General features: G+C 51.6%; 2 protein-coding genes across 2 annotated transcripts; both read left to right on the top strand.

Annotated features, from left to right (window-relative positions):
* The first annotated feature begins 82 nt into the window (after positions 1-82).
* On the top strand, positions 83-21,663 carry LOC146232925 (uncharacterized). The gene is given in 14 exon segments (XM_084690406.1): positions 83-211; positions 2,189-2,286; positions 3,065-3,578; positions 3,581-4,421; positions 4,530-4,620; positions 5,524-8,790; positions 8,896-9,021; positions 17,262-17,377; positions 18,395-18,557; positions 18,681-18,852; positions 18,962-19,092; positions 19,190-19,332; positions 19,525-19,614; positions 19,717-21,663. Coding segments are annotated over 11 exon segments (5,625 nt in total). The 5' UTR covers positions 83-211; positions 2,189-2,286; positions 3,065-3,079; the 3' UTR covers positions 19,601-19,614; positions 19,717-21,663.
* Positions 21,664-22,833: 1,170 nt separating this feature from the next.
* crybb3 (crystallin, beta B3) lies at positions 22,834-24,467 on the top strand. The gene is made up of 5 exons (XM_084690407.1): positions 22,834-22,908; positions 23,140-23,258; positions 23,511-23,643; positions 23,982-24,124; positions 24,212-24,467. The coding sequence occupies exons 1-5, from the start codon at positions 22,834-22,836 to the stop codon at positions 24,465-24,467; spliced, it is 726 nt and encodes a 241-aa protein (XP_084546533.1).
* Positions 24,468-27,462: the final 2,995 nt, after the last annotated feature.

The raw sequence follows: 27,462 nt of genomic DNA, 5'->3' as shown, positions 1-27,462 counted from the left end.
TGTGTTTAGGAATCGCAAGTAATGGTAAAACTCACCACATAGAGGCAGTCACGCTCCGTACATCCTCTGCCTCCTCCAAAACAGCAAATCCACCGTTTTGAATGCCCGATGACCAGCTACTAGCGAGAGAGAGAGAGCTAGCTAGTCTAGTCACGAAAGCAGTCAACTACGTCAATCAAGCCAGCAGGACTACAATGGTTTCGTTGGCACAGTAAGTTGGCTACCTAGCTGCTGATCTATACATAGGCTAGCATACCTGCTATGTTTGCTACTAGCAGCAAGATCGCGATTTAGCAACAACAGGTTGACCACTGTTGATTGTCCATCCGTTTGCTGCTGTTAACCATCGAGATCTAAGTTGCAATCGAATACAAGGTAAGAAATGGTGAGGGGGATGGATAAATTAGACAGGTGGATGTAGTACTCAACTTTATTTATTCAGTAAATATATATGCTTTTTCAAGATGTAATACTTACAACTAGTTCGTATGTCAATAACGACTGAAAGATGAGTATTGCTAGCTATATCGGGTCTAACGCGTTAGCTGGTTATAGTGCTAGCACTAACTAGCTTATAGTTAGGTAGCAAGTTTGCCATTTGTGTTTCTTCTCAATAGCTTGATAACGCTAAAATCGCTGTATGTGGTTGCAAAGGTAACTTACACAACAAGTTAAAGTCAGTCTGGGCTATTAAGCTAGCAGCCTACATTTATTTATACACAACAGACACGTTGCTTTGATGATTTGAAATTATTTGTATTCTATTTGCATATAATCAAGACACAACAAAAACATCGATTCACGTGTATATCACTCAAGACTATAAGCTGTTTACATGTTTCCATATTCAGTTTATCAAGCCCATATCAATAACCCTACTGTGGTTTGTGAATCATTGAGCAATTAACTACACCTAGTACGACAAAGTGCTAGTTAGGTCCCAACAGCATTGCATTGTTTTAAAAACAAGCTAGGTAGCTAGATAGTGCAACAACTGAAGCTTCCAGGAAAAATGAAAACAAGCAAGCAAGCAGTAGCAATAAATTAGCAAGTGACGAGCCAACTAGCTGGATAACCTGTCCGTTTGTTTGTAAGTTAACTAGTCAGACTGTACTAGCTGGAGTACTATTCCCGTACTACAAAACTAGTTTGTCAAATGAATGAACTGTGCCTTTGTTGTCCAACTGTTTGGTAGTCTGCTTAATAGAGACAGTTTTTTTTTTCTTTTCAAAACTGGCTAAACCAGACTGACGCATCGGCCAACAGTAACATACTCAAAAAGCTAAGAAGACGCAAACGACGTAAGCCCTATTACTGGTTTTACTGTCAGCCTTAATTTCTAATAGCTAACCAGCTCTATTGTGTGGTCCAACAACTAAGCAGTACATGTTTTTTGGTTGTTGGGCAAAATCATGGGCGGTGACAGCCAGTGAACAAGTCCTGTTAATGCATACATTTTCAAAGTATTCTTGAACCACTTGGTGATTAGGGTAGATATATTTGCATCAGTGTTGCCCATTATGTGACATTCAAGTTGCTAAATTACTCATCTCAGGTGTCAGCAGTCCACCAAAGGGACTGTACACACACACACACACACACACACACACACACACACACACACACAATAGCGTGTTTAGTCCTGTAATAACCAATCCCTACATGGCACAGACAGAGATTGAAGGAGGGTGGCTGGAAGGATTGTCGTGAAATGACTCCTGGTTGAAACTTTTTTTTAAAGCATATTTGCAAGGTTTGAATGCATCGAACGGTGTTTTCTTCTTTAGTACAAGCAAACCTTTTTTTCCAGTTCCTGCTGTGCTGCTGAACTTCTCCTTCTACAGTGAATTTTCAACATTCCGACTTTTCGGAACCGTTTCCTGTCAACAACTGATGCCTCAAGTTATCCAACCCTGCTTCCTAGCTCATATCTTTACGTTTTTCCTGGTTTGTCTTCCTGTTTCATGTTATGAAAGAGTGCATAATGTGTTTTCATCCTTGCTTTGGATATCTATAGATGTTGTTTGAGTGTGTCTCTGTGTGCAATCTTTTCAGTCTTTGTCAACGTAAACAAGCCCAGTTTCCGGATGGAAGTCTGTCTGGAAATATATTACCGAAGCATGAGTCCATATTGTTATAATTTACTATACAAGCTCTTTGTTTTGAATCATTTCTGTTCTTTCTCCAGACTCAACCTGCTCCTTCCTAGCTCTTGTTTGATATGACATCACTGCATGGTTACCACAGAAACCAGGGCTCCACTGCAGACGGCTGACAGCCTGTTAGGTGAGTTATAAGGTTGCCCACAATAACTTGAGGAAACTGCAGTCAATGCAGAATTAGGTAATTGCACTGACAAGCTGTAATGGTTCTCTCACTGGAAGGAAGCTGATGCTAATAGTGTGTAGAGAGGAGAGCATGTGGGATACATTAAAAGATCTGAGGAGAGAGTCTCTTAGAGGCCTGGCCATAAAAAAATAAAGAAAAAAATAATTCCTCTGGTTCTGCTATACGGATATATAGGATGGTTCACTATGCAATATATTTAGGTGAATGAGACTGCAAGTGTTGCAAGATTACTTTTTCCTGAATGGAGGAGTGGATCTAATTACTTGAATGATTTAAATGGAATTTCCCTCAAAGTGCCATAGGCCTTTTCCTGTATAAGAATGTAGCGACACAAAGCAGGGCACCTCCTTGGAACCGGCCTGTTTTTCTGGCGGACCACGTTTTGCAATTTGTGTCATGGCAGAGTAACTGTTGGAGAGAAGCTCAAGCATTCTTTTGCTTTATAAGCTGAACCCCCCCCCCCCCCCCCTTCACGTGATCGATCTTCCCAGCTATGCCTGAGTAAGGCCTGGCGTGGTGATTTATAGCCTTATCTACTTACGGAGCCACACGTGTGGGTGTATGACGATCCCAAGACAAAGTTCACAGTTAGAGGAAGTAGCATTCTATATTGCTGGTGTTCTTCTGTTATGCCTCGCACCTATTGTTCGCTTCACGTGTGTTTTTTTAGATCTGCGTTTTAGATATGTTTTGAAGTCTGTTTCTCTCCCCCTAGGCGCAATTGAAGAGAATGGCTGCCCAGGTGGAAGTTCAGACCGGGGAAGTGGGGAGGACAGGTGTGGGGGGAAGGCTGCATCTCAGCCCCTTGGTCGACTCCAGCAACAAGAGCCTCGTGGAAGGCTCGCCCGGCCCCCAGGGTTCCCTCATTATCCCTCCGGAGCCGGGCAAGCCCGTCCCTGCACCCAAACCCCGGCTCACTCCCAAGCCTTTCTCCGTGGAGAGAAACCCAACTGTCCGGCCCATTCTTGCTCCCAAGCCTCACACGAAGCCACGACCAGAGCCCACCCGACCGACTTCCTACAAGCCTGACCCCCCTGTCGTTCCCAAGCCGGAGCAGCCCGGTGTGACTGGCAAACACAGGCCGGTGTCGACCAACCCCGGGCGTCCGGCGCCGAGCACCTTCAAGCCCTCCCCGAAGCTGAGCACTGGACAAACCAGCAAGCCTGTGGCCCAGCCCTTTAAACCCGCCCCTTCTCTGACGCTCGGAGACCCGAGCAAACCTGCTCCCCCCCACGTCACACAGCCAACACCGCAGGGAAGTCCCCCTCCAGGGGCTACAAGAAACCCCAATCTGCGGAATGGTCTGGAAGTACCAAGCAGGACATGGAGCGGGGCAAAACGTCCTCCACCGCAAGGCCCAGCGGAACCTCCATGACAAGAGCCAAATCCATGGGCTTCCTGAATCAGTTGGGACAAGAGGAAGAGGAGAGTAAGTTGGAAGTAGCAACTGAGGTTGGTGTCGCGCTCAGACCCCACCCCCGCAGCTCCAGGCCCAGACCCGTGTCGGCAATATTCCTGCCCTCTCCAACTGAGACTGAGACGCCCAGCCCTGCCTCCCAGTGGTCTGTCAGACGACCCCTCTCAGCGGACCTTACCTCCAGGTTTGAGTCTATTGGCTTGTCTCTGCACCGCCGACCCACCGACACCGACAGCAAGGAGAACACTCCAGAAGAGGGCGTTCCGCCGCGGAGGAGAGAGAGGGAGAAAGGCCCAGAGTGGGCGGGGGGGGCACCGCAGGGGCCGGAGGGCAAGCCGAAGCCCACCGTCTCCAGACGAGGGAGCGATAAGACCAAGGAGGAGGGCGACGACGAGAAGGAGGAAGTAAGGAGCGGTGGGGGGAGTATCAAGCGACGGATCAGCCTCCTCCTGGACTCCTCTTCCTCTCCGGGGGGACGCGCCATTGGCCAAGCGCCGGAACCTCGCTCCCCAGCGCAACCAATCCCGGAGGCGGAAGCGCCGCTCGGTATCAAACAGCGAATCAAGCAGCTCACTGAAGACACTCCCCCGGCTCAGACCCCATCTCCTAAACTGTCGCTTAGGCCACGACCTTTGCCCCTCGACCTGACTAAAAGGTTAGCCCCAATCACCTAGCTCCCAGCCTGCATCATGTCTGTCTTTGTCCATGTCCCTATATGAATCCCATTGTCTTGTCTTGTGTGCTGTTTGTGTCTCTCCATCAGGTTTACCTCTGACAGGTCCCCAGACCTCGGCAGTCCCTCCCTCAGTGAGGAGACAGACCGCCTTGAGAGTGACATTGATCCTCAGAGGAGGGTAAGAGAGGATCGAGATGTGTCCGAGATGAAAGTAGCCTAGATGCTTTGGTGTAGTTACAGCGTGACCCTAGCCTTCCAGTGCCCTCATGGTGACCGGGGTAAAGACAGTGTCGAGGGTGTAAAGAGGCGTTGAGTTTACAGATACAACAGCACTAAGAGAGAGAGAGAGAGAGGGTGGAATTTTATGTGTGCCATCTTGTCTTGTTCTGCTTTCCTTGTTTTGTTCTGGAAAAGTTTAAAGTATCCGACATGTCGGTTGATGCAGCTGTTTACTACTTCAAGCCACCAACCAGTTTCCTGGTAGGTGAAGGGGGAATTACAACAAATCAAGCCATAAGCGAGGCCAAAAAGCATTTTCTCTGGCCCCAGGTCAGCGTTTCTATCCGGGCAAAACATAAGAGGGAAATGAGAGCATGGGAGAGAAAAGATCGTCTTCTGACACAAAGCTCCAAAGCTGTGAAACCTAAGACGGAGCATTAGTCATCCACCGGGGGTGGCTGTGCTGGTTGTGAAACACGCGGGGAGTAGATCACTGGGAAAAGGTCAACACGGGAGGCTTTGATTACCTCCTCAGCACCACGCCCTCTGTTATGAGGCCAACAAAGAGGAGTGGAGTCCGCTCTCTTCACTGAGGTAGTCCACTTCCTCTGCCTCACAGCTTTGTGCTGCGGACTTGTTTCATCTCTGTCCATTCTACCAAATCCAGCCAGTCGTACTTCATTAGAGAAGGAAAACAAAATCTGGTCATGGGTCATATTTGATATATAGACTATAATTTGTCCTAACACATATGAATAGTTATAATTTACGTTGCCGTCACATTAATTACATATTACAAGTTACAAAGCCATGACTGGAGCCGGGGTGCTATGGTTGCTAATTCAAATCCTCCTCTTCTCAGGGTGAGGACTCTGCCAGCTTCAGGGACCAAGCGAAGGTGGAGGAGGACAGCCGAGTTTCCCCGGAGCGTCCCCCGGAGCCCGCCTCTGATCCAGCAGCAGGGCGCCCGCCGGGGAGCAGTGCCCAGGAGAGGAGCCTCGGCAGTGGGGTGCAGACCGTGAGGGCGGCCCTATTCGAGAACGTGGTGGAGAGGCACAGCGTGCTGGTGTTGGACGAGGACCAGGGCCGGGGTCGGGCCGGGCGGAGCCTGTCCCTGAGGCGACGGGAGGAGGAGAACGAGGGGAACCTGGTCACGGCCACCTACCGCGAGCCCGTGTCTCCCTCCAGCCCGCTGCGGGTGGAGCACTCGTACGACACGGTGCCGGCCGTAGGGGAGAGCAGGGCGGTGAGCGAGAGCGTGCCCTCGGCCCAGCTGGAGGACAAAGCCGTGACCCTGAGAAGACGCTCCGACAGAGCGGCCAGGGCGGAACCTGCCGAAGACCAGCCTCCTCAGGGCCAGGGGGTCTTCTTCCCAGCCAGTGGTGGAGGAGCGGAGCAGCAACCACGCTACCTGAGGGTCGGGGCGCTGCAGAAGTGGAACCCTGCAGACCTGGAGAGTGAGGCGGAGGAGGAGAAGAGGCGACGAGCCAAACTGGAGAGACAGACGGAAAAGGGAGGAAAAGCGGCGGAGGAGGAGGAGCGAGAGACGCAGAGAGAGGCGGAAAGACAGATGCAAATGGATGTCGACAGGGAGATAAGGAGGGAGAAGGAGAGGGAGGAGGTCGCGGCGCCGAAACGGTTAAAAATGCTGGAGGCAAATGAGCTGCCGGCCAAGCCCAGGGCCACGTACTTTGCTCTGACCGGTCAGGCCCATGAGGTTGTTTCCCCGGGAGAAGAAAGAGCGGAGAGAGGGGATTTGGAGGTGCCCTTTGATGACTACTCTGTGAAGTCTGGACAGTGGGGCTCACAAGGCAAGGTCCTGCCCCGCCGCAGGACTGTTCCACTGGACGACACTTTGGGGAAAAGCCTGCAAAGTAAAGTACAGGATGAGGAACGTTCGGAGAGGAGCCCAACACAGGACAGACAGAGGGGAATGGCGTGGGTGAGACCGGGAGGAATGGAAGATATGGAAATTGAGAAACAGAAACAAATGGATTCGGAAAAACAAAGGGCATTAGACAGGGAGGCCCAGAGGCAGTTGGAAATGGAGAGGCAGGTGGAATTTGCCCAGAAGATGGAGAGGGAGAATCAGAAAGAACTGGAAAGAGAAAGACAGAAGGAGTTGGAGAGGCAAAGACAGAGAGAGATGGAAAGAGACAGACAACGTGCTCTCGAGAGACAACAAGAGCTACACAGGCAGCAGGAGCTGGAGAGAGAGAGGCAGCAAGAGGTGGAAAGAGAAAGGCAGAGAGAGGTGGAACGAGAGAGGCAGCGAGAGCTAGAGAGGCAGAAGGAGGTGGAGAAGGAGAGGCAGTTGGAAATGGAGAGACAGAAGTTGGCGACGCAGAGAGAGTTGGAGAGGGCGAAGGAACAGGAGAGAAGACAACTTCAGGAGTATGAAAAACAGAAACAAGTGGAGTTGGAAAGACAGCAACTTGTAGAGCTAGAGAAACAGAGAGTGAGAGAAAAGGCCGAGAGAGAAGAGGCTGAAAAAATGAGACAGATGGCCATACAACAGGAAGTGGACCGACAGAGAGAACTGCAGAAGGAGGTGGAGAAGGAGAGACTGAGGCAGCTGGAGGTCGAGAGGCAGAAGGAGATGGAGAAGGAGAGACATAAGTTGGCGATGCAGAGAGAGCAACAGAGATTGGAAGAGTTGGAGAGAGTAAAGGAACAAGAGAGAAGACAACTTCAGGAGTATGAAAAACAGAAACAAGTGGAGTTGGAAAGACAGCAACTTGTAGAGCTAGAGAAACAGAGAGTGAGAGAAAAGGCAGAGAGAGAAGAGGCTGAAAAAATGAGACAGACGGCCATACAACAGGAAGTGGACCGACAGAGAGAACTGGACCGGGAAAGAGAACGACAACAAGAGAGGGAGAAGGAGAGACTGAGGCAGCTGGAGGTCGAGAGGCAGAAGGAGAGGGAGAAGGAGAGACTGAGGCAGCTGGAGGTCGAGAGGCAGAAGGAGAGGGAGAAGGAGAGACTGAGGCAGCTGGAGGTCGAGAGGCAGAAGGAGAGGGAGAAGGAGAGACTGAGGCAGCTGGAGGTCGAGAGGCAGAAGGAGAGGGAGAAGGAGAGACTGAGCCAGCTGGAGGTCGAGAGGCAGAAGGAGGCGGAGAGGCAACTCCAGCGAGATCTGGAGAGGCAGAAGCAGTTGGATTCGGAACGGCAGGAGCTGGACAGGCAGCGGGCGAGACAGAGGGAGAGCGAGAAAGAGAGACAGAGGGCGGAGGAGCTGGAGAGGAGGAAGGACATGGAACGGCGGCAGCTGCTGGAGTTTGAGAAACAGAAGCAAGCGGCGGCCCAGAGACAGCAGGTGGTCGACCTGGAGATGCAGAGGCTGCGGGAGAGGATGGAGAGAGACGACGCGGAGAAGATGAGACGGGTCGCCACGCAACAGGAAGTGGAACGCCAGAGGCTGAGGGATAAGCAGAAGAGGGAGGACCAAGAGAGGGCCGACTCCTCTCCCCTCCGGCCCAAAGTTCTGGATCTCGATTCGGTGACCAGGGACGACCCGTTCTCCCTAAACTCCCCCAACTCCAGTGACCCATCATCCAGGTGGAGGAAGCCCTCTCCCAGGTCAGAGGAGGAGTACCGGCCTGCCATATTGGACATTGACTCATTCAGGTCCCAGGCTCAGTTGTCACCCACAAAAGAGGCGTACCCCGTTGCCGGGATCCAAGGAGCGGAACCAGGAAGTGGGCCCAGATCCAACCTCAACACCCCAGACAGGGAAGGGGGCGCCAGGATGGCGCCCGAGGGGGTCGTGGGGCGGCCCAGTCCAGTGTGGGCCTCCTCCCAGCAGGATCCCTGGGAACGTAGACCAGGGGAGGTAGTGGGAAGTCCCCTGGCTGGACCAGAGGCCCCCAGGAAGCCGGCCAACAAGCCCAGCCTGGAGCAGCTCCTCCTCAGGCAGGAGGAGAGGGCCGCGGCGTCCTGCCTGGTCCCAGAGAGACGCTGGGCTGCCATGCCCGGCGAACCACCGCCCTCAGCCCCCCAACCCGTGAGAGACACCAGCCTGTCTGCATCTCCGGCCGGGGGCCTGGATCCCTGGTCCTCCTTAGAGGCTGGGCCTCACGGACTCGGAGGGATGGAGAGCAGAAGCCAGAGGAGGTCCCAGGGTTCCCAGGTAAGAGAACCTCCCCCCCCCCCTTGACGGACACATGTGAGAACCTTACACACTACATGCTGCCTGTCAGACCTTGTGTTGACCGTCATCCGTCCCGTGTGACAGGAGCTGAACCGGATGAGGTCTCGGAGCGTGTCGCGGCGCTCCACCCCGGCCGCCAGCACGCTGGAGGTCTCCCTCCTCAGGATGAGGAGCCGGAGTGCACACAGAGAGAGGGGCGGACAAGACTGGGTGAGTCATACTGATCTCTCCCCCACCCACACACACACACACACACACCGGTAAGTCCAAATGGATGGGTTTCAGAGATTAAGCCATGCTACATAATAGTAATGCCACCTAATTCTATGTTAGCAACTGTTAACTGATGTCAGGGCTGGTAATGTGGGCTGGAGGTGTTTTTGGAAGAAAAAAAACATAGGTGTGTGTCAGTAGGGTGGAGAAAGAATGTCGTCAGGCAACTGGAACTGCTGTGTGACACAGCCATGAGGGAGTTCAGACTAGATGAGTAATGTTAATGGCATGGTCTCACTCACTTTACACAACCCCTTCACCTCACCAAGCATTGGTTGGCCAAGAGCCCAAACATGTTCTCAGGCCTGTAATTCAGGCTTGTATTAGAGGGGAAATAAGGAGTAATGCGCTACTCATTTTGACAGAACACCGTATGGCTTCGGTAACGCAGGGGCAGTCAAAATTGTCCTTTTAACGTGTTGACGTTTCTCCCGACGAGAGAAATATCTAGAGGGTTCCGTTTTTGGGTTCCTCACCCTCGCCAACACGGCAGGATCCTTCAACCAGAGGAGGACAAATACTTCGACCAGAGGAGAACAAACACGAGAACGCCAGAGACTAAGCAAATGTTCTGACGAGGAGAATGTCCACCTCAGTAGCCTGCGGGTGAAAGTGAAAATGTGTTTCCGTGAACGCGAGTCCCATTTATCTGCAAGATTTACAAGTGAAGTGGTTTCTTTGAGGGCGGGCCCTCTCTGGCAGGATGTGTATGTGCCGTGGTCGCCCTCTAGTGGCTAGTGTTCAGTGTAATTTTAGACAAAGACGCTGCTCTTATAGAGTATGTATTATTCACTGGACACCTTCTTTCCACGTTACATGATTTAAGTGTATTAAAAGGCTTATCAGGATGCACATTGGTTGAAGGACTACCCATTCTGTATGTCAAATGTCCTAGCTATTGTCATTAATTTGTATAGATTTCTAAATCAGAATTGATTGAGTTGTTGATCAGTGTTGGAAGACACTTTGCTGGTAAATGTCTCTCGCCCATGGAGATGCACCGGGTGAGCTCACTTCCTGTCGATTCCCCCATATGAGGTCATAGTTGTATGATCCCCTCCTTAGTAATGCCCTGCTCAGAGAGAACAGAGGAGAGGCAGGGACAGAAGCCTCAGGCGGATGGATGGAGGTCTTCATGTGCTGCTCCTGTTTGGCCTATTTCCCGAGGCGATGGGTAAGTGACTGGAGATCTGGATTCAGATCGGTACCTTGTTCCATGAATTGAAGGGACTCTGGTAAGATTGAATCCCAAGATTTGCATTGGTTTTAATTGCTGCGGATGAAACGTCTTGCGAGTGCCGGGTTGTTCCCCTTCCTGTGCAAGCTGTCTTTGAATGATTTCCTGGTACACTGTATCTTTTATCTGTCTGTACCAGCCTTCTGTGGGGCAGTGCTGTAGTTATACTGAGTGTTGAATGCCTCCTTCCTTTGTACGGTTGCTTGGTAGTGTCCTGGTGCACATGCGTGTCCCAGAGGGCCGTATCTGGGTTGGGCTGGGTGTTTGTGACGAGGGCCGGCTCGGGTCATATAGTGCCACGTCCAGGTTTCCTCAGAAACACACACTCTCTCCGCGTTGGTTGGTGTCAGTGTTGTTGCCGGGCGACCACCAGGGGGCGTGTGTGGGCAAGCGGCTCCCTTCCAGGTCGTGTCCCATTTCTCTCGGTGCTCTGAGAGGAGGTTTCCACTGAGAGCGTTTACGAGGTGCCATTGTTACCTTTCCGTGCATGCAGACAGGGCTCTGTGAGATGGCTTGTTGATCCCAAAGGCTCTGTAAAGGAGAGGGAAAGGCCGGCCCTGTTCTTTGCTTAGCCAAATATCTCCCTGGCTCATGCAAACCAACTTGCTTGAGCGTTGTGATTCCCTCCGCTAAGCTGTGAGCTCACAATGCTGACAGAGTGACCGGAAAACCACACAATCCCTGTTCTCTCAGACGGCCACACCTGTTTCTCTCTCTATCTCTCTCGCTCTCTTTCTATCTCTCTCTGTCTCTCTCACACTCTCTCTTTTTTGTGCTGCACATTCCATATCTATTTGAAGGTATTGCCCCAATAACATAAACATTCACCCATGACCAGACTTTCATTCCAGTCTCAGTTCATATCCCCTTCATCCGTCTATGACACACACACACACACACACACATTCACACACACACACACACAAACACACACCTGTGCTGACTATGCCTGAGAGAATTCTCCCTCTCGCACTGCAAGCACAAACAGGCAGGGGCGACACAGGACTGCAGAACATATATCACCCTCCCCTCCCTGCACTGCAACTCAGAGCCCTCCCCCTCGCTCCCCCTCTCCACTCCTCCCTCTCTCCCTGCCTCTGCTCGGCCCTCCCTCTCTCCCACTCTGTTTCTCCTTGAGCGCGAGTCCTACAGGACTGGGGATCGAGAGCGCGGGCGCCTGACGCATTTCTTCTTCTACCTGCCTGTACCTGCAAGGGGGAAGGGAAGAGGGGGGTGGGGGGGGTGGGGGGCACGGAGGGCGTTGATGTTTCTCCGTCTCTCTCTCTCTTTCTCTCTCTCTCTCTCTCTTGCTCCACTGGATATGACCTCACAGTCTCCGCTGCTCTGCTCTGCTGCCATAGCTAGCTCTCTGCCTCCCTCCCGCAGTCCTTCTGGGCTGTTCTGGACCGAGAAGTTTGCCTCCCAAGAGCGACGGTCGTGGGGAATAGAGCCAGACAGGAGGAGAGACGTAGAGGACGCCAGGGAGGAGTAGACTCACTGGACCTTGGTTCTGGGAATCTGTGAACGTGATGTCAGAGAGACAGTTTGCAGGTCAGGAGATCCGCTGTCATTTTTTTTTTTTGGTGAGCACCTCGAGTCAGAGGCGAGAGGTTTCCGGAAGGATCTGATCACAGTATCTGGGAAGTAAATGCACTTCAAACTGTCTTTTACGCTGCGTATCGTTGTCGTCATAAAAAAAACAACTAAAACATTTCATCACAGAAGAAGATAACGTTTGAATCTGTAGGAACAGACGACCATTCAGACGCACGTTTCACCGTCGTGTGAGTCATACAACCTGTTGATTTACTGCTGCTACTTTGTCAGCATTGTGTGCAGCAAGGGGTGTTGATCTAGAGGAACCTGTTTGCGGACAGAGCCATATATGTCCTAACTACAGTGGTCCCTTAATCCTCCCGAACAGTTTGCAGATCACACACACACTGTTTTTTGGTCGTCCGTCTGCAAATATGTCAAGCGTGTCGTGCTCTTCCTCATGCGTATGGAAATAGGCATCTTGCGGAACGAGAGAGAGAGAGCTTTAGGCTAGCTCGCCCACATCTAGGAGCCCTTCCCACGGTGGACCAAAATGGAGCCCGGAAGGTTCCAGAAGGACCTGGCTGCAGGAGGGCTCCCCGAGAGAGACTTTGAAGGACAGTGATCCAGGACAGAGCCCCAAAGCCAGAGGCCTGGCTGAGCTGTGCTGCATCCCAGCCTGCATCCCACACCGTGTCTCTCTCACACACTCGCACTCTCTCACACACACACACTGTCCTTACTGCAGCATTGACCCAGCAATGCACATCAGTAGAATCTAGGACACTCTCCCCCTGGACTGCTTCCTGGCAACAGATCACCAGTGAACCAAGCGCACCAGGACCGGGATCCGGACCAGGCCCCCACTTCTGATCTGGAACTCCCCGAGCGGTGATGGAATACCTGGGGGACAAGCTCTCCGTGGCCCACACCCAGGTGTCCGGCTGGGTGGGCAACGTGCGTCGCTCCCTGCAGGGGGCGTTGAGCGTGGTGTCCGGCGCGGTGGAGCGCGGGGGGCGGGGCGAGGAGGTGGGGGGGCCGGGGGGCTTCAAGAGGGCCGCCTCCCTGCGCTCCCTGGCCTCCCGGAGCCGAGACTCCTTCCGCAGATTCTCCCTCCGCAGCCAACAGCGCCTGTCGCTACGGAGACGCACCACGGCGCCCAACACCCCCACGGCTGTAAGGCGCATGCTCGTATCTACACACAAACACACGCAGGTGTACGCGCGCGCAGGTGTGCTGACGTGCCTTCGGCTCGACCCGTTCGCGCGATGCCTCGCGAAAGCTACGGCCTCTCGAAACCCACTGAACCTGTCCACAGCATCCCGTTGCGCGTCACCACGCTGCAGTGAACGTCTTGGTGTCTTGTGCTGATGCTGACGGAGCTCCAGGCTTCCTGCCCCTCGGCCTCTCTGCCCAGGCTCAGCCCACCTCCGTGGGCTGCAGGCGACCTGCCCTGTCCCCTGTCCTGCCTCTCAACTTTGGCATTTTAGTCTGAGGAAGCGTTGAGTGGACAGGCCATTGAGGCCACAGAGATAGGCAAGATGAGGTGGACTGAGGCCAGGCTGCTAACAGAGCATTGGCTGCCCTCTCTATGGGTCTCTCCCTGACAGGTCATAGTTCAGAAGATAGTCCTGGACATGAGTCCATATGTGCTAAACTTCCCGCAGCAGTCAGGGTCATACATTTCCCAAGGTCTGTGTGTATACTCATTATCTCGTTTCTGCAGTGGGTTTGCAGGACTTGTTTTTTTGTTGTTGTTTTTTTCCCCCCTGCCAAGCGATGCAGAAGAAGGCTTGTGTTTGTGCGTGATCATTTGGAGACGCTGAGGGAGGACGTGTGTTTGTTTACCAGCCGGCGGTCGTTGGCTCTTCTTGAGAGCCAGCTGGTGCATCCCCGCCACCCCCACCCAGGGATGACCCCTGTGCCCCACGACCTCCACCTCTCGCCCCCAATTCTGGTAGTTGGTTAGCCCTGTCCTCCCCTGGTCTCAAAGCCCCCCCCCCCCCCTCTTCTGTGCAGTGCACTGGTCTTAAGGTTCTTAAGCCGAGTCAGGTTGTGTTTATCGACATTCTGTTCTGCCCCGCATGTTCTACATGCACTTTGTCCTGCCCTGAGCCCTACATGTATGTTAATCTTAGGTAAATCAAGAATAACAATGTCCTTCCCAGTTTCCATCAGACCTGGCTGTTTTTGTAAGTGCCGGACCCAGTTGCTTTTGTTATTGTCAGGAAATGAGCGCTCATGGGAGTTGTAGTTTGGTTTGACGTTTGGATATTGTTACTGTCCAGCCCGGGCTAAAGCGCTACCTGGGTGGTTGTGGGGAGGATGGAGGGCAGTAGCAGGGTGCTCTGGGTGGTTGTGGGGAGGATGGAGGGCAGAAGCAGGGTGCTCTGGGTGGTTGTGGGGAGGATGGAGGGCAGTAGCAGGGTGCTCTGGGTGGTTGTGGGGAGGATGGAGGGCAGTAGCAGGGTGCTCTGGGTGGTTGTGGGGAGGATGGAGGGCAGTAGCAGGGTGCTCTGGGTGGTTGTGGGGAGGATGGAGGGAAGTAGCAGGGTGCTCTGGGTGGTTGTGGGGAGGATGGAGGGCAGTAGCAGGGTGCTCTGGGTGGTTGTGGGGAGGATGGAGGGCAGTAGCAGGGTGCTCTGGGTGGTTGTGGGGAGGATGGAGGGCAGTAGCAGGGTGCTCTGGGTGGTTGTGGGGAGGATGGAGGGCAGTAGCAGGGTGCTCTGGGTGGTTGTGGGGAGGATGGAGGGAAGTAGCAGGGTGCTCTGGGTGGTTGTGGGGAGGATGGAGGGCAGTAGCAGGGTGCTCTGGGTGGTTGTGGGGAGGATGGAGGGAAGTAGCAGGGTGCTCTGGGTGGTTGTGGGGAGGATGGAGGGCAGTAGCAGGGTGCTCTGGGTGGTTGTGGGGAGGATGGAGGGAAGTAGCAGGGTGCTCTGGGTGGTTGTGGGGAGGATGGAGGGCAGTAGCAGGGTGCTCTGGGTGGTTGTGGGGAGGATGGAGGGCAGTAGCAGGGTGCTCTGGGTGGTTGTGGGGAGGATGGAGGGCAGTAGCAGGGTGCTCTGGGTGGTTGTGGGGAGGATGGAGGGCAGTAGCGGGGTGCTCTGGGTGGTTGTGGGGAGGATGGAGGGCAGTAGCAGGGTGCTAGCTCTGCAGTGGTGTGTTTAATCCTGTCGTGTTCGTTGTACCTGCACTAACATCCTGGCCTGTGTTCTCTGCTTCCAGACACCAGGGCCATATGTTTGGTAGTTCCTGCTGAGCCCTCCTCTCTTCCCAGGGCTGGGGGCGGGGGGGGAGCACTGGCCCACTGTTCTCCTCAGTCAGCAGAGAGATTCACGTAATCGTAACCCCCCACTTCCTCAACTGACAGGGTTATTTGATGTAAACAGTAGCCCGCAGTACAGCCGGCAGTGCCCCATCCTGACGCCAGCATCACTCTGCCTGTGGTGTCGGTGGGGCCGCACACTCCTGGGGCTGTCGATGGTGGTGGATGTACTTTCAAGGAGCGGTACTTTCAAGGTGTTTAAGGGCAGGTCCTCCGCTTTGCGGTTCGGCACTTTCCTGGCTCCTGGCTCCTCCGTTCTAACGTGTCTGATCGTCAGTCAGCCTGCCCCCGGCGATCAGCCCCTTTCTCTCCTCCCTCCTTCCATTCATCCGCTCATTGTTCTGTCGTTTCCCTTCCGACGCACCCTTCCTGTCCTCTGAGTGAAGGCTGGCCTATCGCTAATGTTATTAAGGAAAACTCGGCCTGGCTCACTGCTCGATCGCAACAACAAAGGAGTATAACCTTACTGGCCAGATAGGTTTCCAGCCCTTTCCGTATATATCCGTGGGCCTTGTCGATAACAGGGCCCACGCCCTCACTGTCAACATGGGCCTCTCAGCTCTTGATAGGTGGCCCAGTGTTCTGCCAGTTTTTCTCACTGACTTCTATTGTTTGCTTGATAGGTAACATGGTATCCTCGGGCTATAGTGAGGGTGTGTTTGGGTGTGCAGCATTTAAATCAATCATGTCCACAGTCGAGAAGGTGTTTGAGGAATTCAGATTATCAGAGATTTACACGCTTAGTCCTGTCAGTAGCGAGTAGCCCGTGCGTGAACTGTGCCCTTATTTTTTTGGCGGGGAGGGGGAAGGGGAGTTTTAAAGGTGAGACTGAGAAATGGTGGTCGATTTTTCAGTCGCTATCCTCAACTCGCCGCGTCTCCCATCTCCTCTATCTTGGTTCCTGCTCCCTGCGTCTTGTTCAAGCTCTCCCGACCAATCGTGTGGAGGTTAAAGTGAGCCCCACAGCTCTGCGGGGCCCCTCCCCTCCCCCAGCACCCCCAACCAGCCCTGGAACGGGATCATGGGACACACCGCGTCGCAGCCTTGCCGTGGCACTCGTGTTCGTATCTGATCACAGTAGCCTGTTCCTCCATAAGGCCCTGGGGGTCTAAGTGTGTGACCCTGTGAAGGGAAGTGCCGTTGATATTTAGGGGGGCTTTGGAGCCTTGGCCTGGAGGATGTTCTCCATTTCAAGTGCTTTCTCATGTGCAGCGAGGGCTCGTTCTCACCGGCCAGGCCGCTACTCTCTCTTCCTGTCAGGAAATGCATCGATGATGAATGATATCCTGTACTGGTGTTTTAAGGTCTCTCTCTTTCTTTCGTATCACACAGAGAGAAGGTCTATAAACGGATCTCGCACGACGTATGGGCAGCTGGATGTCCTTGTTGTGCCCGTGGCGTCTAACGTGCCCGGCGTGCGCGCGTGCGCGCCCATGCGCTGGCGTGAGTGCGTGCTCAGGAGCGGGGGGGGGGAGTGGAGGGTGGGTGGGGGGGGTTCAGGACAGTGCACCCTCTGTGGCAGCCTCATTAAAAGAACCACGGTTCAGTAGTCGGCAAACACACAAACAAACACACTCACACACACACCCTCGTTTACCCGGTGCTCGCCCTGTGAGCTCATCCCCATTACCTTTCATTATCCCCCTCAGCCGGTGCTGCCGGTCACTCTGCGTCCTCCTCCACACAATACCGGCGCTATCTGGAGCGCGCTCAGCTGCCCCTGCTGTCTGTGCATGCGACACGCTGGCAGTCTGGGTGCCGGGCCAGTCTTCAGGGAACGCCGTACCCTGAATGACCAATGAGGAGCGCCTGCTATCGACGGATCCTGTCTGGGGTTGTTGTTGTTGTCTCCATTGCCTCCTTGTGGCACCTCGGGTGACAACGTCAACTTTTTTTCACTCACTCACTCTCTCTCTCTCTCTCTTTCTATCCCTGTCTCTCTCTCTTTCTCTTTCTATCCCTGTCTCTCTCTCTCTCTTTCTATCCCTGTCTCTCTCTCTTTCTCTTTCTATCCCTGTCTCTCTCTCTCTCTTTCTATCCCTGTCTCTCTCTCTCTCTCTCTCTCTCTGTCTCTCTCAGGAGGCGCAGAAGCAAGGTGTCGGTGGTGACGAAGAGGGGAGGGACACCGACACACTGGTCCATGAGGCAGACAGTCAGTACGGCACCTGGGAGACAGGCCTGCGCACTGACGACAGGTACACACATACGACACACACACACCCCCCTCAAAGTCCTGCTGAATCAGTTTTCCTCTCCCCGTCCTGAGTCATCCTGGGTTTGATCCGTAACCGCACACCAGGAGGATCAATGGGTTCTGTCAGGGAGACCTCTTTCCTTCCCTGAAGCAGCACTGACCTTTCGTCAAAGTCACTGTCTGTTAGAGCGGTGAGCTAGCCTCAGACGCTAGCCTCTCATAGTCCCCCCCCCACGCTGTTCTAGAGCTGTATTACAACCACCGGGAACACACCTACTGCACACCGACATCATGTTAGCGTAGAGGAGCTTGTAGCGTCGTGTGTTTAGACGCTCACTGTGGAGTGGAGTGCCACTGGGTACTTCCTGTAGCGGTGGCGGCATCGTCGCTAATGGCAACCCTGAGGCCGCGACAGAGCTGCGGCAGAGAGAGCAACTGTTCTTACATCGCCGGTCAAAATGGCCCTGGTCATATCTCTCTCTATATCTCTCTATCTCTGTCTATCTCTCCCTCTCTCTTCCTCTATCTCTCTCTCCCTTTCTGTCTCTCTGCTGTCTGCTACTGCCCTCCTCTGGTCAGGGGAGAACATCACAGCAAAATACAGCAAGGTCACACGGTGGGATAGAAAAATGTACAGTATTTCCTCAAGAAAACCAAGACGAAGAAGTCTGTCTCTGTGTGTGGATATCTTTTTTGAGATGTTGTTCCGACGTGGTCGATGACAAACCCAGCATTTTTCTCTGTAAACAGCTGTCTAGCTTGTTCAGTCATGTTGGTTTTGTAGTGTCGTTGGACTTTTCATTAGCCCTCCCCCCCAACACACAAACACGCACTCTCTCAGACACATCACACAAACGGTAAAAACCTGACATGACCCGACAAGATGATGACTCACACCGCAGCCATCGCTGTGTTGCCGGTCTCTTCCTGTCGAGCAGTGTCTCCAGTTTTTCTCAGTAATGTTGTGGTTACTCTCCTGATCGTTGCGACGACCTTGCCTGGCCCCTGTTCCCTGCAGCCTGACTCCAGCCACGCCCACCTCGGAAGGCAACCTGAGCCCGTGGCCTGGGAAAGCAACCCCGCCCCACACGCCGGGCGAACAGGCGCCACCCAGCGACCTCGACACCCCAGACGGCCTGCCTCCACTCCAGCCTGAGATCCAGCAGCTCCCCTTCCCTGAGGTAAACCGGGCCTGACCTCCGCTGAACAGACGTCGAAACACACAGATCTCAGTAACTATATCTTTTTTTTATTTAACCTATGGCTTGATAACTGGTGTGTTTTCTCGTGTGTGTGTGCGCCAGGCCTCCACCAGCCTGCTGGACTCCAGCGCCCTGCGCTCCAGGGCCCAGCTGAGTAAGAAGCGGGGTCCTCGCTCCAGGCCGACCAGGGCGGCCAGGCAGAGTGCCGCCCTGGCTGGGCTCCCCGAGGGCCAGGCCGGCTCTGGAGAGGACTGGCGCTACCGCGACTCCACAGGTCAGAACTCTTGACGCTAGCTGGCCATACGGGTCTGTCCGACACTGAGCCTGATCTCACTTGGAAGACGCCGAGAAATGAAAAAAGTTGTTTTGTTGGCTGTCCTCAGAGGAGAAGGTGCAGGCTAAGCAGGAGGACTCGGACTCAGAGGAGCAGGCCAGGGCAGCAGACCCCAGGCCGGCTGCCTCCCAGCCCCAGAGAATCCCCCTCTTCCCTGGGATGGACCCCTTCGCTCTCAAGGTGAGACCTCCACAGAGGGTGGAGCGGACTCGCATTGTTTGGGAGGCGGGATTTCGGTGTGATGTTTACAGTGCCGTCCTCCTCCTCTGTTCCCCAGGCCCAGCTGAAAAAGAGGAGCGACTCGGACAATCAGACAGAAGGCTCCGCCCCTTCTCCCTCCCAGCTGTCTCGCTCTCCTAAATCTCCCTTCCTCCCCCGGGCCTCCCGCGTGCTGCCCCCTGCTGGGGGGAAAGAGAACGGGTGAGAGAGAGAGAGAGAGAGAGAGAGAGAGAGAGAGAGAGAGAGAGAGAGAGAGAGAGAGAACACCGGGAAAGCTCGCCCCTTTCCCCCCGCCCTCTAGCGTACCAGCCCGTATATCTAGCTGCTAAACAAATGAGCCAGTAATGATTTATTCGGCCGTGCTAAGCCTCTGTCTGTTTGTATTGGTCTTAGAGAGGAGGCTTCACCCCAGTGGCTGAGGGAGCTGAAATCGAAGAAGCGCTTGAGTCAGTATGACAACGACAGTTAAGTGTGAAGGAACAGGTGAGTTCTCTCTCCATCCAATCTCTTTTCATCGGTCAAGTAAGGTTTGCCTGCAATTGTGGTAATTCTGATGAATTTGCATCTTTGTTTCCCTCTCTGCAGAGGACGCCTTAAAACAGAAGAGTCTGTTGGAGAATTTGAAAACAGAAGCCTTAACCTTCGACCTTTTGAGCCGATGGGAATTCTGCTGCTGCTGTTGTTTGTTTTTACGTCATCTGTTTGCCTATTTTCTCCACCCTCTTCCTGCCCGGGTTGTATACATGTGCATGGTGCCTTTTTTCCCCTGAATATCTCGGCCTTTTGGATGACAGAAGTGAGCGAAGACATCTGGCGGCTCAGCCCGTACCCTGCTAGCTCCTGGGACCCTGCATGCCAGGGCGACCTCCGCATAGACACTTTACCCTCTCACCTCACTGGAGCGCAACGGAGGAGGAGGAACATTCTTTCCTTTTTGGGTTGCATTTCAGGAATGGTTATCTTGTGGGACCACTTGCCTCTTAACCCGGAAGTGTTTCGGTATAAGCCAGAGGGCAGTCTAGAACTTGGGACAAGATCATTTTATCTAGTTTACTCTTTTAAATTGTATTTTTTCAGTTCGGTGTCTGTGGTACATGTATCAATCTATTTGTCAGTGCAGGGTTGTTGGTTATAGTCACGCAAGCATTGCCATAAGACAACATTTCTCAATTATATTCTTTCCCGATCATAGAGAACAAAAATACTGCTGAATTGATTATCAGCCAGACTGTATATTATATGTTAGTACGTGTAATCATGAAATGTTATATTTGTATCTTTTGGTGATTTGAAAAAGTACATGGTAACAGGACAACAATGCTAGTTTTGTACTGAGAGAGTTTAAGATTCACTACAGTAGGGCTCTGGTCCACTCAGTGACTAACGTCACAACATTTAGACACTTTATGTAGACACTTTTATCTGAGGGGGAAAGATGTATGTTTTGGGTTCAGTGTCATTTCCATAACTACCTTTCTAATTGTGGGGGTGAGGGGGGGAAAGGAGAGGAAGTGTTGGTGGACACACACACTAATGCACTCACACATACACACTAATGCACACACAGTTTTGTGTGAAAACTTCTAACCAGCCTGTCATTCCTCTCTGCTCCCCTGTGCTGTACCTCCTAATGTAAGATCAACTGACTGAGTATGTGTCAATGATGGATGAGAGAGTGAGAATTGCAAGGACAATGTTTTGGTGTTAGCGGTGTGTGTTTCTTCAGAGCCATACATTCAACCTGTACTGCTAAGCTTACTTTTTGTACGGATGTTATAAAGAGAAACAGTGTGCAAGCGTTGCGTATACAATCTCTTTTCTCCCACTCAAAGGTCAACTCTAATGTAGACCATGACACTTTAACGCAGCGTAGCACAAGAACTTCCCCTCAGCCAGAAGAGATGTTTGTGTTCTGTCATGGTTCCTTTGTGACCCTGCTTGGTACAACAACAGTCAGGGTGGGGAGTGGGGTTGTGGGGATCCAGTGTACACTACTGCTCAGTGCAGAGTATACTACGAACTTTGAGATGATGCTGCCCTCCATTTTGTTGCACACAACCTCGACTATTTGCACCACATTTTGGATCCAAGCTTATCTGCCCCCTCTACACACACACACACACCACCCTGTTGGCCTGTCTGGGCCCATCCTGACCCCCCACCGCCCCTCCATTAGCCTCTGGCCATGCATCCACCTCTGCTTTGCTGCCGTGAAGCACTTTGTCACTGGATGCACTCAAGCCCTGGTCTGTGGTGGCCTTGTTTCAGTCACGTCTGCCTTTCCACGCTGGGTGGAAGCAAGCTGGAGTGTCTGTGCAAGTCAACGTGTCGTCAGTTTCACCTGGAGTCGTCCCCTACTGGAGTCTGGCCGCGATGCTTTACTTTATAATGACATCTTTTAGTTGGAGGGTTTCCTTTTTTTTTTTTTTTTTATCTTTGTTTTTTTATTTGAACTTAAATATGTATATTGCACTGTGTTGTAAAGCCAGTGTTTATAAGTGTAAATTCTTAATAAAATTTAACTGAGGAGAATCTCTTGATTTGGTCACTTTTTTTGTTGACTATATTGCTTTTCTGTTTACAGTCCATGCACCTTCACCACACATCCCCTCCTCCAGGTCGCCTGAGGGTGTGGGATGCGCTCTGGAGCGTGACACCACAGCCAGATCAGACTCTTGTCACTTCAGAACTAGTTTGCACACGTCAGCTAAGTGTCTATCATTCTCGAGTCTTACAGTAGAGTGTGCGTACGTTGGGCTAAAGGGTCACGGCAGTCTGGCCTCCTCGTCGTCTGGTATCTTCCCTGAGATGAGCGTGAGGAGGTTGGGTGATGTCTAGACCGGGTGTGGTCAGGGAGGGGGGGGGGGGGATAGAGCGGGTGAGGTGTGTGCCGTTTGTGCTGAGGGGGACTGTTTCCTGAATCCTCTTGGCTCTCCTCTCCGTGTGCCCGCACACGGCGGGCCGGCCTGGCAGCCAGGCGGACGGCCAGGGTAGAGCGTGCCAACACAGCTGCCTATTGAGAAGCAGCGTTATGGACACAATGTGAGCGACAGACTTGCTGTATCGACAAGCTCCCCCTTTTCTGCTGTTGTGGCCAGAAATAAACCATAAATACCCCCCTTCCTCTGCTCTTCAATGGCTCACCCCACCAAACACCAAGTGGCATCAAAACAGGAGAACATTACCATCAACACAGAAGACTTATCCAGGTAAAACCGGGGTGTTATTGGAAACTACAGGTTAAAGAGACAGCAGGCGTCAGATTTTCGGCTGTTATTTGGAGGGGAAAAGTTCCCCATCAGAAAGACTGTTGAGAGGGACACGTTTGGTTTAAGGAACAGAGTTTGATTTCTCAATAGACCATAACATGTGAGCATTTGCATGACGATTGGATAATTTTGTATGACCTAGAGACTGAGACATTTGCACGATAGAGAGTTTGGGGCTTATTCGGATGGATCAAGAGAGGCTCCAAAAAGATAGACCTGTAACGACTTCTGTACAGATAGATAACATTCATATAGATAATATAACAGGATTGCCAGTCACGATGAGGTGTTGACAGGGTCTTCATAGCAATGGTAAACAAGCCTTCATTTTGCACACTTGGCGGGCAGTAACATTTAGTTGGTATCTTTATTTGTTTGTTTGTTATGTGTGTGTGTGTGGTGCTCATGAGAGGATACACAGTGAACCAGTAGCATGTCGGAGCAGCAAGGCGCACCAGAGCAGCTGGCAGCAGGGAAGAGCCAGGGTGGGGCAGGAGCCATCTACAAGGTCCTCTGTCTTTCCAACGCACTCTACACAGATTCTTTCTCATTTGTACCTTCTGTGTACCTTTCTTCTGCTGTATCTTTTCATTCTTTCTTCTTCTCTACACTAAAATACATCGTCCGTTTCTTTGTTTTGTTTTCTTTCAAGTATCTCCTCTGGTTTCTCTACCTGCTATATCTCCCTCCCAATGTCACCGTGTTCCAACTTGTCTTCCCTACCTGTGTTCCGATCCAGGTGGTGCTGTTTGAGTTTGAGAATTTCCAGGGCCAAAAGGCAGAGTTTTCTGCCGAGTGTAAAGACGTGTCAGAGAAGGGCCTTGAGAAAGTTGGCTCTTTGCTGGTTGTGTCTGGGCCGTAAGTAATGAAGCGTTCAAATATGTATTGTGGAGTGAAAACTATCACAGATATTTGTTAATGTATTTGTTAATGTGTTGAGTCCAGCTCAAACACCTATATTGCAACTGACCTGTAGTCATTGTCATGTTTTGGCTGGAATTTAAAGCAAGCATGTTTTATTCTAAAGTTTCTCTCTAAAACTGACATCTCCAAAACTGTGAGGAAGTCTAATGTGAGGTTGACAGCCTTTCCCCTCTCTCCTCCTCTCAGATGGGTGGGCTATGACCGCCAGGGGTTTACAGGCGAGCAGTTTATCCTGGAGAAAGGCGAGTATCCACGCTGGGACACCTGGACCAACAGCCAGTACAGCTACTCCTTCTGGTCCATGCGGCCCCTCAAAGTGGTGGGTGACCCTCTGACCGCACTCTCACTGAACCCTCCACGAATGTGACATCTCGACCCAGACACTCTATCGACCACCTCAGTGTTAGAACCAACTGAACGCCTCGATGTAACGCTCCACTCGTTGACACGCATATCTAATTGATCTCGACATTCACATATATATCCTACTCCCTCCCCTGATCCCTCTCATCCCTGTTCGTTATCTCCCGGAGCATTCCAGAAGAGCTTCCCTTTCCTCGCAGACGAGCTCGTCGATACCTTTCCAGAATCCACAGACCACCTGTCGATTACCGGCTTCCGCTCATGCTCTGCGCGTGTCTGTGTCTCCCCCTTCAGGATGGCGCTGACCACAAGCTCCATCTGTTTGAGAACCCAGGCTTCACCGGCAGAAAGATGGAGATAGTTGACGACGACGTGCCCAGTTTGTGGGGGCATGGTTTCCAAGACCGCGTAGCCAGTGTCAAGGCTCTGAACGGAACGTAAGCCAGCCCTCTCTTCAGTCGCCCTTCGCCTCCCTCCATTCGATAAATCTCTCAGACTCCATTTCTTTTTTGGTTTTTCTTCAGATGGGTGGGCTACATGTACCCAGGCTACAGGGGGCGCCAGTATGTCTTCGAGCGCGGAGACTTCAAGCACTGGAACGACTGGGAGGCCGCTGCCCCTCAGATCCAGTCTGTCCGGCGCGTGCGTGACATGCAGTGGCACAAGAGGGGCTGTTTCATCGTCCCTGCCCCTGCTCCAGCACCTGCCCCAGCCCCTGCTCCTGCCCCTGCCCCAGCCCCGGCACCCCCAGCCCCCCCTGCTGCAGCCGGCGCCAGCTGAAGAGATCCACGAGCCCCACCAGAGCCTCTCCCAGGCCGCTCCCTGCGCCCACCCTCACCCTCTCCCTAACCATGGCAAATGCTGCTCCTGCCTAGTGAGAAGTGCTATGTATGTTTCAGTGGTGAATAAACTTGTTTGACCAGGAACTGGACATGCTTCATTGTTTTGTGACTGTGGTTTGTGTCCTCGGAGGAGTGATAAAGAGGGAGTGGGTTAATGGCAATCACAAACTCTCCACACGCCAACACAAAGGCTGGTGCATCCCGTTCTCCATCTTTCAACACCTCCATCTTCCTGTTGTCCTCATCAGTCCATCTAGGTCCTAGCCTTAGTAACAGTGGAAGGGAAAGTCACATGACAGCTCACGGCCATATCTGTAGCACATCACGGGAGGTAATGATGTCATCTGTAGCACATCACTGGAGGTAATGATGTCATCTGTAGGACACACATTCGCTTCCGTTGGCATCATCGTATTACATGTTGCTCCATGTGTATATCAATATGAACACGAGGAATCTCTTAAAACGATTGCATTGCACCTGAAGTTCTCCAACAACTGTTGGACATCTTCCATGACAGATAAAGTAGGATGTGAAAGCACAACAAAGTCACGTTAAAGACATATCAGATCGGGAACCCCTCAAAAAAACGAAAACATGGCATCTGTGTCTTATGTTGTCACATCCAAACATTTAGCACAGGTGCAATCACATACTGTAAGACATCCATTTTGTTAACTATTGCTGGTAGTTACATCCCTTCCAAAGCTAAGATGGCTGCATCTCTAACTCCACCGAGGTCTGATTGAATATAACTCTAGTGAGTTGCCATGCCGATTGCCCTGAGGGAGTTGCATAGTCCCTTGAGCCACTCTGACCACTAGGGACCACTGTGTTTTCAGCTAGAGGGAAAAGCGACAGACTGGACTTGCCACAAGTACATTTTACTGACAACAACAACTACTTCAACTTGGACAGTATTGTCTTGTTTTCAAGAGCAAAGAACATGCTTGAGGAGTGTGAGACACCTGAGTTTAGCACCTGAAACAGAGTTCAATGTAAAGTAGGTGTCTGGTCATAAACTGCGAAAACTCCATCTAACTAAGTGTGGTAATTGTGTTTTTAGATGTTAAATCTAGTTGGTTATGTTATTTAAAGACATCTTTTCAAGTGAAATTGTCTTACTGCACTGGCATCCAAATGTACTTGTTTTTTAATACAAGCAAGCTCATAGCAAATATTTTTGTGCTTAAATTTGATAGGACATTTTAACAGTGTAGGCAAGTGCAGGATTGAAAAGTAAAAACAAATACGTTGTTCCTGAACAGGTACCTGATAGAAGATCTAATGTGGATGGGAATTTGACTCTCTGTTTATTGACTGTTCTCTCTATGATGGAACACACATATTTTATGTTGGTGTAAAATGCTAGTCCGAATAAATGAAACCGCTACCTTAAATCTGCGTCAGATTTTGTTTCCTGTAAATTCATACCAGTTGTTTAAACCATGTACCAGTTTAAAAATGTTAATATCAATAATTATCCAAGTTTATTGCTTCTGTCATTCAAACCTTTGAAGAGAGCAACCTTTCCTATCCCTCCTCTCATAACACAGCTGTATTCCACTACGAATGTGCAACTAAATTCAAGGCCTACAACCATTATGAGACCTTCTGTCACCTTACAGCATTTTCTGTGTTCATTAAGTGTAATGTTTTCCTGTCCTCATGAATGAAATGACCGTGCTCTCTTGTTAACAATTGGACACACTGGTGTGCAACTCTGCTCTTCTCTTGCCAACTGGAAGAAGCTGGCATGTCCAGTCAACAGTTTTGTCTGCTTGACACAGCTGAACTCGGGGGTCGACCCTCTCCATCTTTGGCACGGGTGAGAAGACCGACATTATATGCCAAGCCCTTAAAGCACTGTGCTTACACATTATTCCCCATCCCTAAATTACACATGTTTGCCAAAGGACTCTGTGATCATTAGCATAGACAAGACATACTGTAAACCCTTTGTCAACTGTTTATATACAGCATGAGTAAATGCAGTTTTAAATCTGGTACACAACCTCTTCTATCTCTAAACTTCTCATCCGTTTCTCCCGCTCTTTCTCTCACTCCTCTCGACCCTCCTCTCTCTCTCTCTCTCTCTCTCTCTCTCTCTCTCTCTCTCTCTCTCTCTCTCCCTCCCTCCCTCCCTCCCTCCCTCTCTCCCCCTCTCTCTCATAGTCCAGGCATACAGCCTATCTCATTGTAAGTGTGGGACTCTTGGCACAAATTGTGCTGAATCATGTGGATATCAAACAATGACCGGCTGGACAAAATTGACAACTAATGAAATAACTTTGAGGGGGCGTGAGAAGGGGGGGGGGGGTGCAGGCAGAGCAGTGACCCCCCCCCTCCCCCCAGACCAGCCTGCTCGGCCTATTGCAGGCTTGTCTGGAGGGTAGCTTGGACACAGAGGACTGTTGGCAGGGTTTCCACCCCTGGGCGCGCCGTATAAATTGAGCTGGGCATGCCATCACAAGCACACTGGCACAGACAGGTACTGGTAAGAGATTCATGTCCGGCGCTCTTCTCATTTTCACGTTATGTTATACACAGATCTTTTTTCATCATTTCTATTCATTAATTACATGTAGAACTAACTTTGTTTTTGGGGTTCACGGATTCTGAACTTTACAAGTGTGCCGTCAAAAGATGTTCTAAACAGCCAGTGCGCCGTTTTACCTTTCAAATTGCATTTGGAAATACTTATGGTCAAAAAATACTCTTTTTTTTGTTTCTGACAGCAAAAACCGAATGTTTTTTGATGTATTTTCAAACAAGAGTGACTCCCTCATCTTTGTTGACATACCTATTGCTTTTATCAGGCCAAACATTAATAAGCCACGCAGGAAAACATACTTTGTGGACATCCGGTGGATCCTAACCATGTTTTCTCATTTCTCCACATGTTTCTCTGTCTCCTCTTAGTTTCTTTAAAA

The sequence above is a fragment of the Hypomesus nipponensis genome, chromosome 24 (assembly GCF_054491055.1).
Source record: "Hypomesus nipponensis isolate SF chromosome 24, ASM5449105v1, whole genome shotgun sequence".
Classification (NCBI taxonomy): Eukaryota; Metazoa; Chordata; class Actinopteri; order Osmeriformes; family Osmeridae; genus Hypomesus; species Hypomesus nipponensis.
The sequence above is the reverse complement of the archived record's forward strand: the minus strand, read 5'-3'. Positions and strand labels throughout refer to the sequence as shown.

Excerpts from the sequence above, each read along its gene's own strand:
- crybb3 (XM_084690407.1), top strand. The coding sequence starts at position 22,834 with ATGTCGGAGCAGCAAGGCGCACCAGAGCAGCTGGCAGCAGGGAAGAGC. Across the intron at positions 23,259-23,510 it reads TTGCTGGTTGTGTCTGGGCC|ATGGGTGGGCTATGACCGCC; the intron begins GTAAGTAATGAA and ends TCCTCCTCTCAG. Across the intron at positions 23,644-23,981 it reads CCATGCGGCCCCTCAAAGTG|GATGGCGCTGACCACAAGCT; the intron begins GTGGGTGACCCT and ends CTCCCCCTTCAG.